The sequence below is a fragment of the Sparus aurata genome, chromosome 17, assembly GCF_900880675.1.
Source record: "Sparus aurata chromosome 17, fSpaAur1.1, whole genome shotgun sequence".
Lineage (NCBI taxonomy): Eukaryota > Metazoa > Chordata > Actinopteri > Spariformes > Sparidae > Sparus > Sparus aurata.
Genome location: NC_044203.1, coordinates 19,436,717 through 19,451,854, shown reverse-complemented (window position 1 = coordinate 19,451,854; position 15,138 = coordinate 19,436,717). Strand labels below are relative to the sequence as shown.

At 42.1% G+C, this 15,138-nt stretch overlaps 4 protein-coding genes across 11 annotated transcripts; 3 read left to right on the top strand and 1 right to left on the bottom strand.

Annotated features, from left to right (window-relative positions):
* Positions 1 to 261: 261 nt before the first annotated feature.
* Positions 262 to 4,761, top strand: cyp21a2 (cytochrome P450, family 21, subfamily A, polypeptide 2). Its single transcript, XM_030394694.1, has 12 exons — positions 262 to 465; positions 615 to 803; positions 909 to 998; positions 1,088 to 1,242; positions 1,347 to 1,442; positions 1,650 to 1,760; positions 1,860 to 1,946; positions 2,337 to 2,420; positions 2,567 to 2,680; positions 2,788 to 2,954; positions 3,296 to 3,399; positions 3,497 to 4,761. Exons 1-12 carry the CDS (start codon positions 345 to 347, stop codon positions 3,748 to 3,750), a joined length of 1,572 nt encoding a protein of 523 aa, XP_030250554.1. The 5' UTR covers positions 262 to 344; the 3' UTR covers positions 3,751 to 4,761.
* On the top strand, positions 4,500 to 8,726 carry LOC115567845 (uncharacterized). Of its 3 annotated transcripts, none has more exons than XM_030394697.1 (10): positions 4,500 to 4,601; positions 5,087 to 5,365; positions 5,450 to 5,731; positions 5,812 to 6,087; positions 6,186 to 6,446; positions 6,549 to 6,653; positions 7,288 to 7,313; positions 7,428 to 7,483; positions 8,451 to 8,476; positions 8,591 to 8,726. In XM_030394697.1, the coding sequence occupies exons 1-9, from the start codon at positions 4,529 to 4,531 to the stop codon at positions 8,455 to 8,457; spliced, it is 1,365 nt and encodes a 454-aa protein (XP_030250557.1). In that variant the 5' UTR covers positions 4,500 to 4,528; the 3' UTR covers positions 8,458 to 8,476; positions 8,591 to 8,726. The 3 variants fall into 3 exon arrangements, with proteins under 3 accessions (XP_030250557.1, XP_030250556.1, XP_030250555.1); XM_030394696.1 differs by having other exon boundaries at positions 7,428 to 7,537; XM_030394695.1 differs by having other exon boundaries at positions 7,428 to 8,726.
* Positions 8,727 to 9,878: 1,152 nt separating this feature from the next.
* LOC115567496 (uncharacterized) lies at positions 9,879 to 11,832 on the bottom strand. Of its 6 annotated transcripts, XR_003981208.1 has the most exons (9): positions 11,712 to 11,831; positions 11,137 to 11,457; positions 10,770 to 11,045; positions 10,645 to 10,680; positions 10,488 to 10,553; positions 10,374 to 10,420; positions 10,240 to 10,287; positions 10,067 to 10,129; positions 9,897 to 9,971 (listed from the first exon to the last, which is right to left on the bottom strand). XR_003981208.1 is itself a non-coding variant. In XM_030394165.1 (8 exons), the coding sequence occupies exons 1-8, from the start codon at positions 11,776 to 11,778 to the stop codon at positions 9,961 to 9,963; spliced, it is 1,002 nt and encodes a 333-aa protein (XP_030250025.1). In that variant the 5' UTR covers positions 11,779 to 11,831; the 3' UTR covers positions 9,879 to 9,960. The 6 variants fall into 6 exon arrangements, 3 of the variants coding, with proteins under 3 accessions (XP_030250025.1, XP_030250026.1, XP_030250027.1); XM_030394165.1 differs by having other exon boundaries at positions 9,879 to 9,971; positions 10,374 to 10,553; XM_030394166.1 differs by lacking the exon at positions 10,240 to 10,287 and having other exon boundaries at positions 9,879 to 9,971; positions 10,374 to 10,553.
* Positions 11,833 to 13,391: 1,559 nt separating this feature from the next.
* LOC115567498 (allograft inflammatory factor 1-like) lies at positions 13,392 to 15,138 on the top strand. The gene is made up of 6 exons (XM_030394169.1): positions 13,392 to 13,503; positions 13,596 to 13,657; positions 13,809 to 13,875; positions 13,964 to 14,005; positions 14,112 to 14,277; positions 14,663 to 15,138. The coding sequence occupies exons 1-6, from the start codon at positions 13,485 to 13,487 to the stop codon at positions 14,748 to 14,750; spliced, it is 444 nt and encodes a 147-aa protein (XP_030250029.1). The 5' UTR covers positions 13,392 to 13,484; the 3' UTR covers positions 14,751 to 15,138.

Below are 15,138 nucleotides of genomic sequence, written 5' to 3'. Positions count from 1 at the left end.
GTACACATGAATTAAAACACCCAAATCCATCAATGGGAAAACAGTTTCTTCATTTCCTGCTCTACAAGGTAAACAATCTCCGGAGTGAGTGACTGTAATGTCAACTGTGACATGTTGTTATGCCCTTCAGCGAGTCCTGACAATGTTTATCAGGCTGACTCTTGTTACGTGTTGCATTCATCTTATTATCAGATACAATGACCCTAAATAGACACTTTAGACGTCCTTGATTTTAGTCAAAGCACCAACAGGCTGAGAGGCTGCTGACAGGACTAGCGGTATAAATGTGGCCAGCGGCGTGCTGACCAGCTTTCTGAAGTTGGACGCCAGCGAGAGGAGGCAGAATGGCGATAGAAATATCAGCGATCAGTGTTGTAGCTGTGTTCCTGGTTTTGCTGCTGTTGATTTTACTGATTTGCAGTTCTGGTCAGAGAGGAACATCTGTAAATGGAGACCACAAGGGAAGTAAGTCTTCAGGTTGTTGTCGTCTATTTTGTTGATTCTATGTTTGTTTCCGATCACACCGGTTGTACAATCATTTTTATGATCTTTTTTAATGATTTGTAATCGTCCCTGTTTCACTTTTGTCTTTCTTTACTCCTTCACCCCACTAGCTGATTCTGGACTGCTGCAGTGTCTCCATCAGTTCCTTCCCGGCTCCTCCTCTCCTTCCCTCCCCGGTCCTCCCAGCTTCCCCCCCATAGGCAATATGATGGAGCTGACACACGATCACCTGCCAATTCACCTGACCAGTCTGGCGCAGCGGTACGGACACATCTACCGCCTCAAATGTGGAAACACAAGTAATCATGCATAATTCTATTATTTCATATTCTCCAATTAAGAACAGTATTGGTTGGTAGTTGTCTTCAGATGGCCACCACACCAAAGTCCCTTCTTTTTTTTAGCGATGGTTGTACTCAACAGCAGTGACGTCATCAGAGAAGCACTGGTGAAAAAATGGTCAGACTTTGCTGGGAGACCAGTTTCATACACAGGTAGACAACTCACATTTATTTTTTCTCTGATAGTATGCATGATTATTGTACTATTGTTTGTCCTTATGACCTCTCATGTCTTGTATCAGCGGACATTGTGTCTGGAGGAGGGCACACCATCTCTCTGGGAGACTACAACGAGGAGTGGAGGGCTCATCGTCGTCTCGTCCACAGCGCTCTGCAGCGCTGCTGCCAGCAGTCGCTGCATGATGTGATCGAGAGACAGGCCCTGCATCTGAGGAAGGTACGAAACACACAAGAGTAACAAATTGTGACTCATCTAAACAACAAAATACCAAAGCAAAATGTTGGGGAGTTTCCAAAAGGCAATGTTTGTTGGGTGTTTAGGTTTTGATGGAGTATAAAGGCAGCGCTGTAGATCTCTCTGAGGATTTCACAGTGGCAGCCAGTAATGTCATCACCACTTTGGCGTTCGGAAAAGAAGTGAGTCCTCTCATCGTTTGTCCCTCCGAGTATCACAAAATCTGTTTCTCATCAGTGAACAGTTGTGGATGTGGCAGGCCTGTGTTTGGTTGGCTGTTTATTGTGTCCTCTGCATTAGATGGATCTATTCATAATGTGCTGCTCTGTTACTAAACAGTGTTTTTCACTTGAAGGTTGTGTTCAAATATACATCCCTGTGTTTCCTAGTATGATAAGAGTTCTTTGGAGCTGCAGCAGCTTCACAGCTGTCTGAATGAGATTGTGGCTCTGTGGGGCTCCTCCTGGATTTCTGTCTTGGACTCCTTCCCAGTGCTCAGAGTCAGTAAATATGCATTATCCTGGCTGTAGATCACAGGAAAGACTTGCAAACATCTTCTGACTGCGATGTAACACATTATGTAATTTGTTCTCTCAAAGAAATTACCCAATCCTGTGTTTTCCCGTCTCCTGAAAGAGGTGGCCAGGAGAGATGAAATTATAAGAAAACATCTCAACAATTACAAGGTTGGTAAGAAAAAATTATGAAAGGGGCAAAAATGAAAAAAAAAATATTTGAACTATTTTGAAAAACAACCACCAGAGAGGTCTTATCGGGCTAATGACAGGTTTAAAAATATGAGGGATTGCTTTGTGTGCCTTGGTGATTAGATAACACGTGTATGCAATCGATTTTGTCTAATTGTCTGGAATCCAATCTTTTATTTCCTTTTTTTCTTTCAAAACCTGACCTTATTTTACTTTTACTTATTTTGACTTTGTAGCCTGCATTTTGAAAAGTGCTCTACAAATGCAGATTATAATTGTTATCATAGCAGCCAGGATAACAACTGAGACGTGTTACCCTCTAAAGTCTGCGTTCGTTTTTATCAGCTGTTATTTTTGTTTTCTGTGAAGTCACAAGAGAGAAAAAATGAGGATGCCATCACAGGATCCCTCCTCCAGGGCCTTGAAAAACAACACGACACGGAGCAGGGAGTGGTGAGTGCATAGAACAGTCAGTTCTGAGGAGGATCTGTTTGTATTGTATCGGAAGCATCCACCTCTTTATTTCAACAGATGTTTTTTCTAAAACGTCAAGAAATAAACTGATAAATCTACTACTACATCTGTCTTCGTGTCTCCAGCTCCTCACAGATGTACATGTTCACATGGCCACCGTGGACCTCCTCATCGGGGGAACGGAGACCACAGCAGCCTGGCTCAGCTGGACTGTGGCCTTCCTCCTGCACAGACCAGAGGCAGGGCAGAGGCACCTTTTTTTCTTTTTTTTTTTTACATACAACACCACATTCAAACACCCTGAAGTCTATCTCAGAGTGTCTCTCCTCTCTACTTTAATCTTCAGGTGCAGACCAAGGTGTATGAGGAGATGTGTGCAGTGCTGGAGGGACGATACCCCAAGTACAGTGACAGACACAGACTTCCTGTGTTGTGCGCTCTCGTCCACGAGGTGCTCAGACTGAGGCCAGTCGCCCCGCTGGCGGTGCCCCACAGAGCCATCAGAGACAGCAGGTCAGCTGAACGGCAACATGCAAGGACAACGCCAAAAGAATTGTGAATATTGTTAAACTGCCACAGCCTCATATTTCTACAATATCTTAGTTATGATATTCTTCGCTTTGATGCAAATACCCACATTGAACATAGTCATAAAGCAAGACTTGCTTGAAAGATATTGAATGAGCTCTCTTCAAAAGCAATCATGCCAACACTGTATGTTGGGATCCAGTCTGTCAGCGAGCAGGTGAACACAAACACCAGTTGTAAGGAAGTATTTTTTTCTAGTTCTGCTTTCTCCAAACTGTATCGCTTGCTGTATACACTCTTCTAACTTTACATTGTCACATGTTTAGTATTGCTGGTTATTTCATCCCGAAGAACACGGTCATCATTCCCAATCTGTTCGGAGCTCACCATGATCCTGCAGTGTGGCCCGACCCGTACAGCTTCAAACCAGGTACTGCTCTCTCACCGTGACGTGGAGAGCATTCCTTTAGCTCGGCTCAGCACTTCTCAAATAGAATAACTCCTCTCTCTCTCTCTCTGCCTTTCAGAACGCTTTCTGGAGGGAGGAGGAGGCTCCACACGTGCCCTGATTCCTTTCGGAGGGGGGGCCCGTCTCTGCCTGGGGGAGTCCGTTGCCAGAATGGAGCTCTTTCTGTTCACGGGCTACTTGCTGAGAGATTTCCAGTTCGTCCCTCCTGAGCGGGAGGCCTCTCTGCCCGACCTGAGGGGAGTTGCTAGCGTTGTGCTCAAGGTCAAGTCCTACACAGTTACAGCACGACCAAGAGCGGTGCCTAATCCCTGAACTAGAGGGTGTGCTGCCTATTTAAACCTCGAGCTGTTGTGTAAAAAAATTCAGTTTTGCTGCTGAAGTAAATCCAGATCCTTCACATGTGTGTTACTCATCAATGCTTCCGTCTAATTGCCTCTAATGTTGGATATACTGATTAAAATGTATGTGATCATGACTAAAACACACGTTGAAACAGAGGCAAGACATCAACATCACCAGCTGAAGATGACTTCTCCAAAATGCAAAAATGACACTGAGGAGCCGTCAAATAGAAAGCTTGAAGGAATGAACGCTGTTCAGGTGGAGCTGCATACAAATCAAAACGCGGGGAATATGCAGCTCACTGTGAAACTGCAGCTTACTTTAAACCAGGAGCTGTACAAGGGCAAGCAATGTGTGTGATAGAGTCTGGCAGCACCACCCGGAGGATAACTGCTGAACATGCTGTCGAACGTTTAAATACCTTCCCTCCTGTGGAAAATGTTCAGCAGGCCTCCTCCTCCTCATCACTGGGTCAGAGGCACATCTTGTAGAAGATTTTGTATTTACAACATCTATAGGCACCTCACTGATAGATAATGGTGATAGCAGTTATTACTATATGGTTTTATTATTCACACATGTGACAGACAGACAAAATGTTACATGAAGCAGAAGGAAGATGAATATGAGTTCCTCTCATGGGCCGGTCTTAAAGAAAACTGTGAGTTCACTTCCTGAAAAAATCTGTTTTGAAATAAGCTTCTGCTGTCAGAGGATTTAGCAATAAGCAAGGAAAACTGAGAGGAGGATGGCTTCATTTTCACTGTTGAGGCTTTTTCTTCTTTCTTTGACACACGCAGCAGCCCAGCTTCAGCCATCTGGTAATTATGGAAAAACAGAATTTTTTTAAATGTTAATCTGTTGTACAGTTGATTCAGGATGTGTTTTAATAAGTATTATCTTCTCTGTGTTGATGTACTACATGGGGTTGTGTAAACTATTTGAAATGGTCACAATTAAAATAGAGCTGCAACCAATGAATATGTGTTAATCTGTTGATTATTTTCAATATCAACCAATTAGTTGTTTACTCACAATAACTTGTTAAAATTGCACATTACCACTTCCAAAACCCAGATACTTATTTACTATCATGTAACAGCAAATCTTCACATTGAAGAAACTGGCACCAGCAAATGTTGGTTGCTTTTAGACAGCACAAACATATTCATCAAACTCTGGAGCTTTAACTTTAATAATACATGCACATCGGCTGTGGTTACAAATAGATTCAGTCCATGATGGAAGGTCCAGGCCAACTTCCCTCACTGTCAAAAACGTCATTCTTCTTTATCTCCTCCGACAGATCATTCAATGTTTTCTACATTAGGAGGTCGTGTTACTTTGCCATGTGGCATACCCTCTATTCAATCCTGCTCCTCTATTAACTGGAGCGTCTCTGGAGTGGTTGAATCAGATCCTCAGGTGGTGAGGGCCGGACGGGTGACAGCTCCAAACGCCCTTCGGCTTCGTCTCCTGAAGGACTGCTCTCTGGAGATCCGTCAGCTGCTGCTCAATGACGCACGACTTTACTCTTGTGACAACGGAGCACTCAATTCCAGTGTTTCGCTTCGGATTCTTAAAGGTGAGTACTCCCGGTACTTCAATTCATATCTTAAATAAGGTGACGACAGTATCAGATGATTTGATTTTTCTTCTCATTCACCAGTTATTGAGAGCTCGACTGCAGAAAACGACATCGAGCTTGAGTGTTTCCTCAGTACATATGTAGGACTTGGGCCTTGTAACACCAAGGGAGTACATATCAAGTGGACTACTGAAGATGGTACACCATTAAAAGGAGGGAGATTTCACCCTCAAACTCACACTGATTGCTTCTCTAAACTGACAATCACTAAAAAACAGACAGACCATCACAGAAAATGGAAATGTCAGCTGTTTCAGAATGACACGCTCAAGGCCACCGTCAGCTACACAACAACCGTCAAAGGTACCGAACTCAACCTCGCCCCAGATGAAAGATGTGATTTAAGGTGTACAAAGTGTAACGTATGGTCTCTTTACCCCTAGATGGTATAGAGGAAGTGTTCACTGCAGTGAGTGAGTCAGTGTCACTCTCTTGTAGCAGCACTTCCTCTCTCAGGATGGGTGGCAGTGTGACGTGGGCTGTGGGGGAAAGGCCGCTGACGGATGATATCTCACCCTGTAAGGGCCGATGTCATGTGAATAGAGACTCATCGCTGGTCATCAGCAAAGTTAGCGCTCTGCACGCTGGGGAATACCGGTGTTCAGAGTCCGCTGAACGGCGTAAAGTGTTGAACAGAATATGGCTGCATACCCTCGATGGTGAGTATGAAAGAGTGTGCCAAAGACAGACCATAAAACGTGCCCTAATCTTTGCACCATTGCAAGTAAAACTTCTCCTCTCATGTTTGTCCCTGCAGTCACTTCAGAGCGTGGTCCAGGAGGAGATAACCTCACTTTGACATGTGTGCTCACCTGCTCAAAAGAATGCGAAAAAGACTTCAATTTAACTTGGTCCGAAGGTGGCCAAGCCAGCTGGCAGAGTGGGTTACTGCGTGAGAATAACACTCTCATAAAAAGGATATTCGTCCCAGTTTTGTCAACGGCATCAGATGAATTGACCTGCACGGTGCGTAGAGAGGGCGCTGTGGTGGCATCAAAGAAGAGGCACACCGTCAACCGTAAGTATGCATCATGCTATTGTTGCCTTTTCTCCGGAATAAAACCCGAACATAAACACACTTGTTTCTGATTAAGAATGACAATTGTTTAAATGTCTACAGCTCTGCAAACACCTGCGTGGTTAGCCCTTCCACTGGGGCTCCTGATATGCATCACTGCAGGAGGACTCTGGGTGTACATGAAGAGAAAACACAACAAGGATGCAGGTACGGAATCTGGACTTAATGTTGGCAATGTGCGTTTCTGCAAACCACGGATATGGCAACACTTTACGTTTCACATGTTCCAATTTTACGTTGCTGTGCTTGTGGTCCGGTTAGGTTGAGGCACGAAACCACTTGATTAGGGGTAGGAGAAGATCTTGTTTTAGCATACCTGCTTCTGTCGCCACAAACTAAATTGACTTATCTCGAATAATATCTCGATTTCAACTGCAAATTGTTTCACCTTCTTGTGAAAAATCTCCTCATTTGTGGCCACAAACATGGATAGAAAATGACTACTCAAGTCAAAATATCCAGTGGTTTCGCATTTACAAATGTTGAAACGTCGCCTGAGGAGTCATTGCCAATCAACAGTAATCAATGACATGTCACGCCACCACCACCTCCTCCTCCTCCTCCTGACATGAAAGTCAGCTCATATTGATGTAAAATATGTCCATGTACTGTGGAAATATTGATATGATGTCTGTAAAAAAGTACAAATCTAACATATGCGTGGTTTGCAGAAGCTTACAAATGCAACTTTTTATTCTTCTTGTATAAGAAAGTTTTGAGAGTTGTAATGAAGATGTGATCATACCTGACTGACTTATGTTTTCCTGACTTTTTGCTGCAGGAAATGACCAATCGAGTATTGGAATGGTAAGATGAGAAGTTAAAAACACAATAATTGTGCAAGGAATATCTGTTAAAATCTTTGCTTTTTGGTTTTGTTGTCAAGCTGATATATCCTCATACAACACCTCCCCTTCACAGACTCATGTTTACGACGTGATTGACGATGAAAACAATGAGGAGCAACACCAGCAAGGGCGAGTCACCACCACTGACAGTTTCTACGATTTATTACAGGCTATTAACTAGAAGTAAATGAAGGAGTTTTTTTCCCCTATCGATTTAAATCTTGATAAGTTATTTACAGTAAAATAAATAAATAAATAAATAAAGATGTATCTGCTTGTAAAAGACGGTAAAGTAGACCAGTGTTGATCCCTCTACAGATACTGATTTCATGTCTCTGTGTCCTTAATAAAATGCAATATGAATGAAATTAAATAATACAGATGATCAAATCTATAAACAAAAACAGGGCAAAGTCTTTTCAACAGTCTGAGACAAAGCTGTGGGCAGAATTTCCAAGTTACACTCCTGTCAAATTTTCCACAATGCTCAATACAGGTCTGGACTTAATGTTGGCAATGTGCCTTTCTGCAAACCATGGATATGGGGACACTTTACGTTTTATATGTTCCAACTTTATGTTTTGTGTTTGAGCAACTGTCAGTTTTACGTTGCTGTGCATGTGGTCCGGTTAGGCTGAGGCACAAAACCACTTGGTTAGGGGTAGGAGAAGATGTTGCTTTCGCTTACCTGCATCTGTTGCCACAAACAGTGCTATAAATTGACGCTTTCAAAACACCCGGATTTCAACTGTAAACTTTCCCACCATCTTTTGAAAAATCTCCTGTTTTGCAGGTTTTGCATTTACAAATGTTGAAACGTCGCCTGAGGAGTCATTGCCAATCAACAGTAATCAATAAAATGTCACGCCACCACCACCTCCTCCTCCTCCTGACATGAAAGTCAGCTCATATTGATGTAAAATATGTCCACGTACTGTGGAAATATTGATAAGATGTCTGTGAAAAAGTACAAATCTAACATATGCGTGTTTTACAGAAGCTTACAAATGTAACTCTTTATTCTTCTTGTATACGAAAGTTTTGAGAGTTGTAATGAAGACCTGACTGACTTATGTTTTCCTGACTTCTGCTGCAGGAAATGACCAATTGAGTATTGGAATGGTAAGACGAGAAGTTAAAAACACAATAATTGTGCAAGGAATATCTGTTAAAATCTTTGCTTTTTGGTTTTGTTGTCAAGCTGATATATTCTGATACAACACCTACCCTTCACAGACTCATGTTTACGACGTGATTGACGATGAAAACAATGAGGAGCAACACCAGCAAGGGCGAGTCACCACCACTGACAGTTTTTACGATTTGTTACAGGCTGTTAACTAGAACTAAATAAAGGAGGTTTTTTCCCCTATCTATTTAAATCTTGAAAAGTCATTTACAGAGACAAAAAATAAAATAAAACAATTTATTCTGCTTGTGAAAGACAGTCAAGTAGACCAGTGTTCATCCCTCTACAGATATAAACATTTCAATTGGATTAAATGAACTGATTTCATGTCTCTATGTCCTAATAAACAGCAATATGAATCAAATTAAATAATACAGATGATCAAATCTATAAACACAAACAGGGCAAAGTCTTTTCAACAGTCTGAGACAAAGCTGTGGGCAGAATTTCCATGTTACACTCCAGTTAAATTTTCCACAATGCTCAATACAAGTCACAGCTGCTTATCCTAGCAACAAAAACATGTTACATGTCTTTTAAAGCGAAACTCTCGCCAAAAAGCAACCGAGGCTTTATTTGGGATTGAATATGAGACAAACCTTCGTGTGAAAGCATAATAACGACGAAAGAGGCACTTTTAAGATTTACCGTAGTTTCGGTTTTGGGCACGTTAATTTTGAACGGAAGTGCATGGGGCAAGACATGCTAGCATCAAAATCACTATTTTTAGAACACTAAGAAGGCTCGACACAACATGAAACTTTGCTCGTAGCATCACTAGGGTCTCTACTCATGAACAAGAGCATTGAGAACATTGTTTGTGTACACAGAGTTTAAGAAAAAGAAGGTTTTTGAACTACTCACGTTAGCTGCTGCGCTCCTGCGCGTCGCCGCCATGCCAGACAAAAAGTGTCGATCCCCGAGTGCGACCTGACAGGCACGCTTGAGGAGCGGTTCACCATTACTCTCCTGCCTCGACACTTTTTGCCTGCCATGACGGCAACGCGCAGGAGGTGCAGCAGCAAACGTGAGTAGTTCAAAAAACTTCTTTTTCATAAACTCTGTGTACACAAACAATGTTCTCAATGCTCTTGTTCATGAGTAGAGACCCTAGTGCTGCTACGAGCAAAGTTTCATGTTGTGTCGAGCCTTTTTAGTGTTCTAAAAATAGCGATTTTGATGCTAGCATGTCTTGCCCCATGCACTCCGTTCAAAATTAACGTGCCCAAAACCGAAACTACGGTAAATCTTAAAAGTGCCTCTTTCGTCGTAATTATGCTTTCACACGAAGGTTTGACTCATATTCAATCCCAAATAAAGCCTCGGTTGCTTTTTGGCGAGAGTTTTGCTTTAATACTGCATAAATGTGAGCCGGCAATCCACGAATCCCTCTTCCTCTTCAGCAGACTGTAAATGACTAATTATTGACTGCAATGAAGAAGAGAAAATTGTCATTTGGCTTTTCAAATATGACGAGAACTTTGTAACAGTAGTGACGATTTCATAGTTGCGACATCACTTACAAGTACACAGGTTCTCATCGTCGAATTCATCGTACAGACTGTCGGCTTGTTGGCTCACGGGATCTGTGAGGTAAAGGTAAAAAGTTGGGGATTCTGAGACATGAGAGAGAAAGCAGAAGAGTTCACAGAAGGTCGGGGTAAATGAGGTAGTGAGAGAAAAACACTGTGCTCACCCTCAAAATCTACACTTTCATAACCATCAAGACACTCTGTGTGAGTACCTGATGAACAAGAGAACACAAAGCCATGATAACACTTCATTGCTATCAAAATGAAGATAAACTCAAAGCTTTTATTCAAATCAAACCTGCTGAATGAGTCGGGTCTGGCTGTGCAGCTGTCTGGGTGCTGCATCTGCGGTAAATGAACAGTCTTGTCAGTGCTGCAGTTATGGCCACCACAATCACGACTAAAGGCACACCTGCAGTAAATGCTGCACTTCTCCCCTCCATCCAGACTTTAAACATAGTCTGATTGGCTGTCATCGCTGAGGGAGACAGGAGGGAAAAATCTGAGCAATCACAACAAAAACATTTCACAGAAGATCACTTACGCAACTGAAGTTTCTGTTACAGTACCTGGAACTGTTGTGGCCACAACTGCGTGTTCCACCTCTTGAAGGGAATAGAAAAATGACACAGGAGTCATGCAAGGTGTCATTGGTTGTCAGTGATGATATGTTAAAATGTGCTATAAATCTTACCTTGGACCAGTAGATTAATGTCAAAGCAGCGCTGAGTTTGTCCAGACATATACGTACATCTGTACCAGCCGCTGTCACGTTTATCCACAGACTGGATAGTTAACGATGTCCCGATAATTTCAGCCCCTTCAGACTTGATGGAGACTGGATTGGCTCCTATCAGCATCACCCAGGAGACATTTCGGGGTCCTTGTTGTCCTGATGTCATGTCCCCTGTGCAGTGTAGGTTGATGCGTTGCCCAGGTGCTGCTTTCACTGCTTGAAGGGTTTTGCACTCTGAATGATGGGAGATTCACGTGAGGATGACATAAAACATAAGGCAAATAACGGAGAGTAAAGTAAAGGAGAGTAAAATGTGTAATCTTACCTTTAACTTTTAAGGACATGTTTTTGGCATGGACAAGATCCCAGGCCAGCCAGATCTCACAGCCGTACAGTCCCTCATCAGATCTCTGTACTTTTGTCAGCAAAAGACACATCTGTCCGTTTGCATCAGCTTCCCATCTTACACGTTCAGCATCTGGGCTCTTGGGTGTTTTAGGCCTGGCAAGGACAACCTTCATCTGACTGTTGTGTGTGGCATACTTTATCAATTTGACTCTGTAGCAGCTCTTTGGATCCATTACAGTAGAATTAGAACAAGGTAGAGCTACATCTTCTTCTTGATAAGCAACCACTGGGGAGACGTCTTTAAAATTGAAGAGAAACAAAGTTTAAGAATAAGCAGCAGAATACAACGTGCGTGTACACAAGGCAGATCATTTTTTTTTACAGTAAATCCCGGACCTTTAAAAAAATATTATTAAAAAGGAAGTGTATGTACGCAATGTTTTAAGGTCAGACACAGTCACATTTCTTTTGTCTGGCTACAAAAAAAGAGAAAATGCATCATGATATTCATTGATTGAATCTGGTGAATAAAGTATTGAGTGGCCTACTCACCTCGGCATTGTGATATGACCATTAACTGAACTAACAACAGGAGACCCCACGGATAAAAAGCTTCCATTTTCAGTGTAATGCAACCGAGTGGTGAGACAAAAGATTTTTGACTTTGTGACTTTTTCTCTCTTTGTCTCCACCTTTTCTCACTTCTCTTTAAGTCACACACCCCCGTCAACACAAAACTACCTGTGGGGACTGTCAAACATCAGTGGATCCTTTCTGATTTTTGTATTGGCCACTGTTTTTCATTGGCCACATTATGTGTCCAACAGAGACACCTTGTGGCAGGAACACGACATTACATCAAACAGACAGATGGCCAGAAGAGCACCAAGTTATTTGTCACAGGGATTTTCCAGGTCTGACACCGTGGGCCTCCCCTCACACAGAGCTTGGAGGAACTCTTCACTCAATAATTGAGCCAAAATAGCCTGATATGGCTTTGTGACATAACTTGAGATGACACCAAATACATAAAAAAGAAAAAGAGAGAGAAAACGTCTGTCCTGAGGTATTTCTCAGTTTCTGACTCCAGGAATGTGAAAGAAATGGTATAACTCCCTAAACTTACTCACTTGACCCCCTTTAACAAATCACACACAATTACTACTTAAAGCAAGAGCTTCAGAATCATTTTGGTGGTACAGTGTCTTGTTGATGAGGTAAATTGTGGCTCTGTCACTTGTTTCTGCACTATGTAACTTCAGTGAGAGGGTAGGATCACAACGCGTTTTACACTTTACGGCAGCACTAACCGGCACTTTTTGAGAGAATATCATCTGGTTTTCCCCCTGATCTCCTCGGGCTGCTCTGCCTCAACCTTGTGATTTGCAGGGAGTTTCCTGAATGCAACCTGTAACTGCTGCATAGTGTAGCTGTGAGTTAGCTGTTCGCTGACTCTGTTGATGTTTTGACAGCCGGGAGGAGGAGGTGATTTTCAGGTCCAGCAGCCCTCCATAGACTCCATGACTGAGGTGAAAAGAGAGAAGGTTGACACAGAAATGTGGGACTCAGAAACACTAGGGGACACAAAATTGCACAAAATACAAAATGTTAGGTAATGAGCAGGGAAAAGTGAAAGATGCAGCACTTGCTTTTCCCTCATTACCCCCAATGAGGTGCCCTTGAGCCAGGCATTTAACCCCCAACTGCTTTGCACTGTGGCTGGAAGCCCACAGTGTAGCTGCACTGGGGCAGCTTCTCAGTGTCATTGTCTGTAGCTGTGCTACTTTGAGGATTTCCTGTCAAAGCGGACACATCGCTCTTAGTGAAAGTTTGCTGAATAATACGTTTCCAAAAATATACAGGATTTTTATCCAAACATGCCTTATAAGCAGATTGTCTCCGCAGAGTAATGTGCCTTGCCTTCTGGAAGTCACAGTTCTCCTTGCTGCGTCGCTCTTCCTTCCTTAAATGAAAAGTCTAATTAGTTTCAAACCAAAGGAGTTACTTCACTCTGTTAAGCAACTGTATTAAAACCTAGACATCTGAATGAGCTCATCCTGGCCACTACGTGTTCGAAGTTCTATTATTAAGTAAGACAACACGCTTTGTTTCCCACTGTGGAGTAAGTCAGACTGTGTGCAATGCTACGATGTGCAGCCCCCACTTGACCTCTGTTTTGCGGCAGCCTTATAAACTACAGAGGAACCTCACTAATGCTAACTGGAACTTCACTTCCTCTTGTGGCTAGATTAACAGAAACGCCATCGCTGCTTGTCACACTCTCAGTGTTGGTTTCACAGTCAGCTCTCAGCTCTGTGCCCAGAAATGGACAGCACTGCTCAAGGTTAGTTTGCTTTTATTTCCTGCTTTGTTAATAAGTGTTTGTATTTGTATTTATGATTTGTACAACTTCTGTGTGTTGGCTGTTTGTCACAGGAGGTAAAGCGTTTGGTCTTCTCAAGACTCAACAGGAAGAAAAATTGAGCTCCATCAATGAGGTGAGTTGATATCAGGTTACCATCGATGTAAACGTTTTTGTTCATCATTTCTTCTACACACACGGGCTGGACCCAACAGCTCGACACCTGTTTGAGACCAATAATAACATTTCAGATCTATTTATATTATCGAATCATCACTTCCCTGCAGGCTTATCTGTCAGATCCTCAATATGCAGAAGAGGAGGACCTCAGCTCAAAGCTTGAGATGTTTAAAAGTGAGTGTTTTTCTGGCTTTGGGAAGTTATTTTGTCATTTAGTGCACAGTCATATGATTTGAAATGACATTATATTGCTTGTATACAGAGAAATACATGGAGTTTGATCATAACGACAAAGGAGAAATAGGTAAAATATCTTCATCTAAAATGAATTCACAGCAATTATTTTTGTATGCTTAGTATGGATAACCACTGCTTACATATTTGCTTTATTGGTACTTTCACTTCTCTAGATATCATGGGTTTGAAACGGATGCTGGAAAAATTGGGATTGGCCAAGACTCACTTGGAGCTTAAAAAGATGATGTCAGAGGTCTGTGGAGGAACATCGAAAGAAACTTTCGGCTACCATGACTTCCTGAACATGATGCTGGGAAAGAGGAATGCAATTCTAAAACTGTGAGTGAATACTGGGTAATTCAGGGAATGCCTGGAGAGTTGTTCTGTGGCCCACAGGAGAATTAGGGTTCAAGGAGAATTAAGAGCTGTACATTTGTATGAAGCGACTGGCGATATTGATGTGCCTAAATCTAACTGATTAGACTACTAGTTTGATACCAGAAATCAACTTGTGTCTTTTGATCTATAAATTATAACCTTAAAACTACAAATGTGCGGTGCTGTTTAGCTCAGTGGGGAGAGATCTAGTGATAAAAAGAAAGTGAAACAAACGAAGATAAAAATTTTAAAATGATATAAAAAACCCTACTCTTGATTGTCTAAGGTTTAAAAGTTTATGGTACTGTCATGTACAGAAGCTTACATGTAATTTTCATCATTTCAGGATCTTGATGTTTGAAGGCATGGGGAAGGAGCAGGAGTCCAAAGACGCGGCACCACCTCCTCGCAAAACCTTTTCAGACCTGCCCTGAGGAAGAGGCCCTCCATCATAGCAGGACGTGACTATCATAGACTTTTTTTGCTTAAAAAGATTAATGTCTTTACGAAATTACGTCAAACAAATTAAACACTGTGCGGTTTTGAGGAAGTTACAGAATCTACATAAAATGTGTTTGTGTGACTGTAAGTACAGTACAAATTTCCCACATGATAGGCACTGCGATGCTTTGTAAGTCAGCCTACATCCTCTGTATGATGTTGCATTACTGCAACACAAAACAACCTATTGTGGCCATTAGACAAAACTGTTGTAATAACACTTGATTTGTATGAGATAACCAACATTTTAGGCTTACACAATGACAATGTTATGTAACCACAGTTGTGTTGGAAATTCATTAAAAAGTGAATAGAAAAACA

Bases quoted from the DNA above. Each gene is read 5' to 3' on its own strand.
- cyp21a2 (XM_030394694.1), top strand. From the start codon at position 345: ATGGCGATAGAAATATCAGCGATCAGTGTTGTAGCTGTGTTCCTGGTT. The intron at 804-908 runs GTAATCATGCAT...TCTTTTTTTTAG, and splicing joins CCTCAAATGTGGAAACACAA to CGATGGTTGTACTCAACAGC. The intron at 2,955-3,295 runs GTCAGCTGAACG...TCACATGTTTAG, and splicing joins AGAGCCATCAGAGACAGCAG to TATTGCTGGTTATTTCATCC.
- LOC115567845 (XM_030394696.1), top strand. From the start codon at position 4,529: ATGGCTTCATTTTCACTGTTGAGGCTTTTTCTTCTTTCTTTGACACAC. The intron at 6,447-6,548 runs GTAAGTATGCAT...AAATGTCTACAG, and splicing joins GAAGAGGCACACCGTCAACC to CTCTGCAAACACCTGCGTGG. The intron at 7,314-7,427 runs GTAAGATGAGAA...TCCCCTTCACAG, and splicing joins ACCAATCGAGTATTGGAATG to ACTCATGTTTACGACGTGAT.
- LOC115567496 (XM_030394165.1), bottom strand. From the start codon at position 11,778: ATGGAAGCTTTTTATCCGTGGGGTCTCCTGTTGTTAGTTCAGTTAATG. The intron at 11,458-11,711 runs GTGAGTAGGCCA...TCAATTTTAAAG, and splicing joins GGTCATATCACAATGCCGAG to ACGTCTCCCCAGTGGTTGCT. The intron at 11,046-11,136 runs GTAAGATTACAC...CCCATCATTCAG, and splicing joins CATGTCCTTAAAAGTTAAAG to AGTGCAAAACCCTTCAAGCA.
- LOC115567498 (XM_030394169.1), top strand. The intron at 13,876-13,963 runs GTGAGTGTTTTT...GCTTGTATACAG, and splicing joins AAAGCTTGAGATGTTTAAAA to AGAAATACATGGAGTTTGAT. The intron at 14,006-14,111 runs GTAAAATATCTT...TCACTTCTCTAG, and splicing joins TAACGACAAAGGAGAAATAG to ATATCATGGGTTTGAAACGG.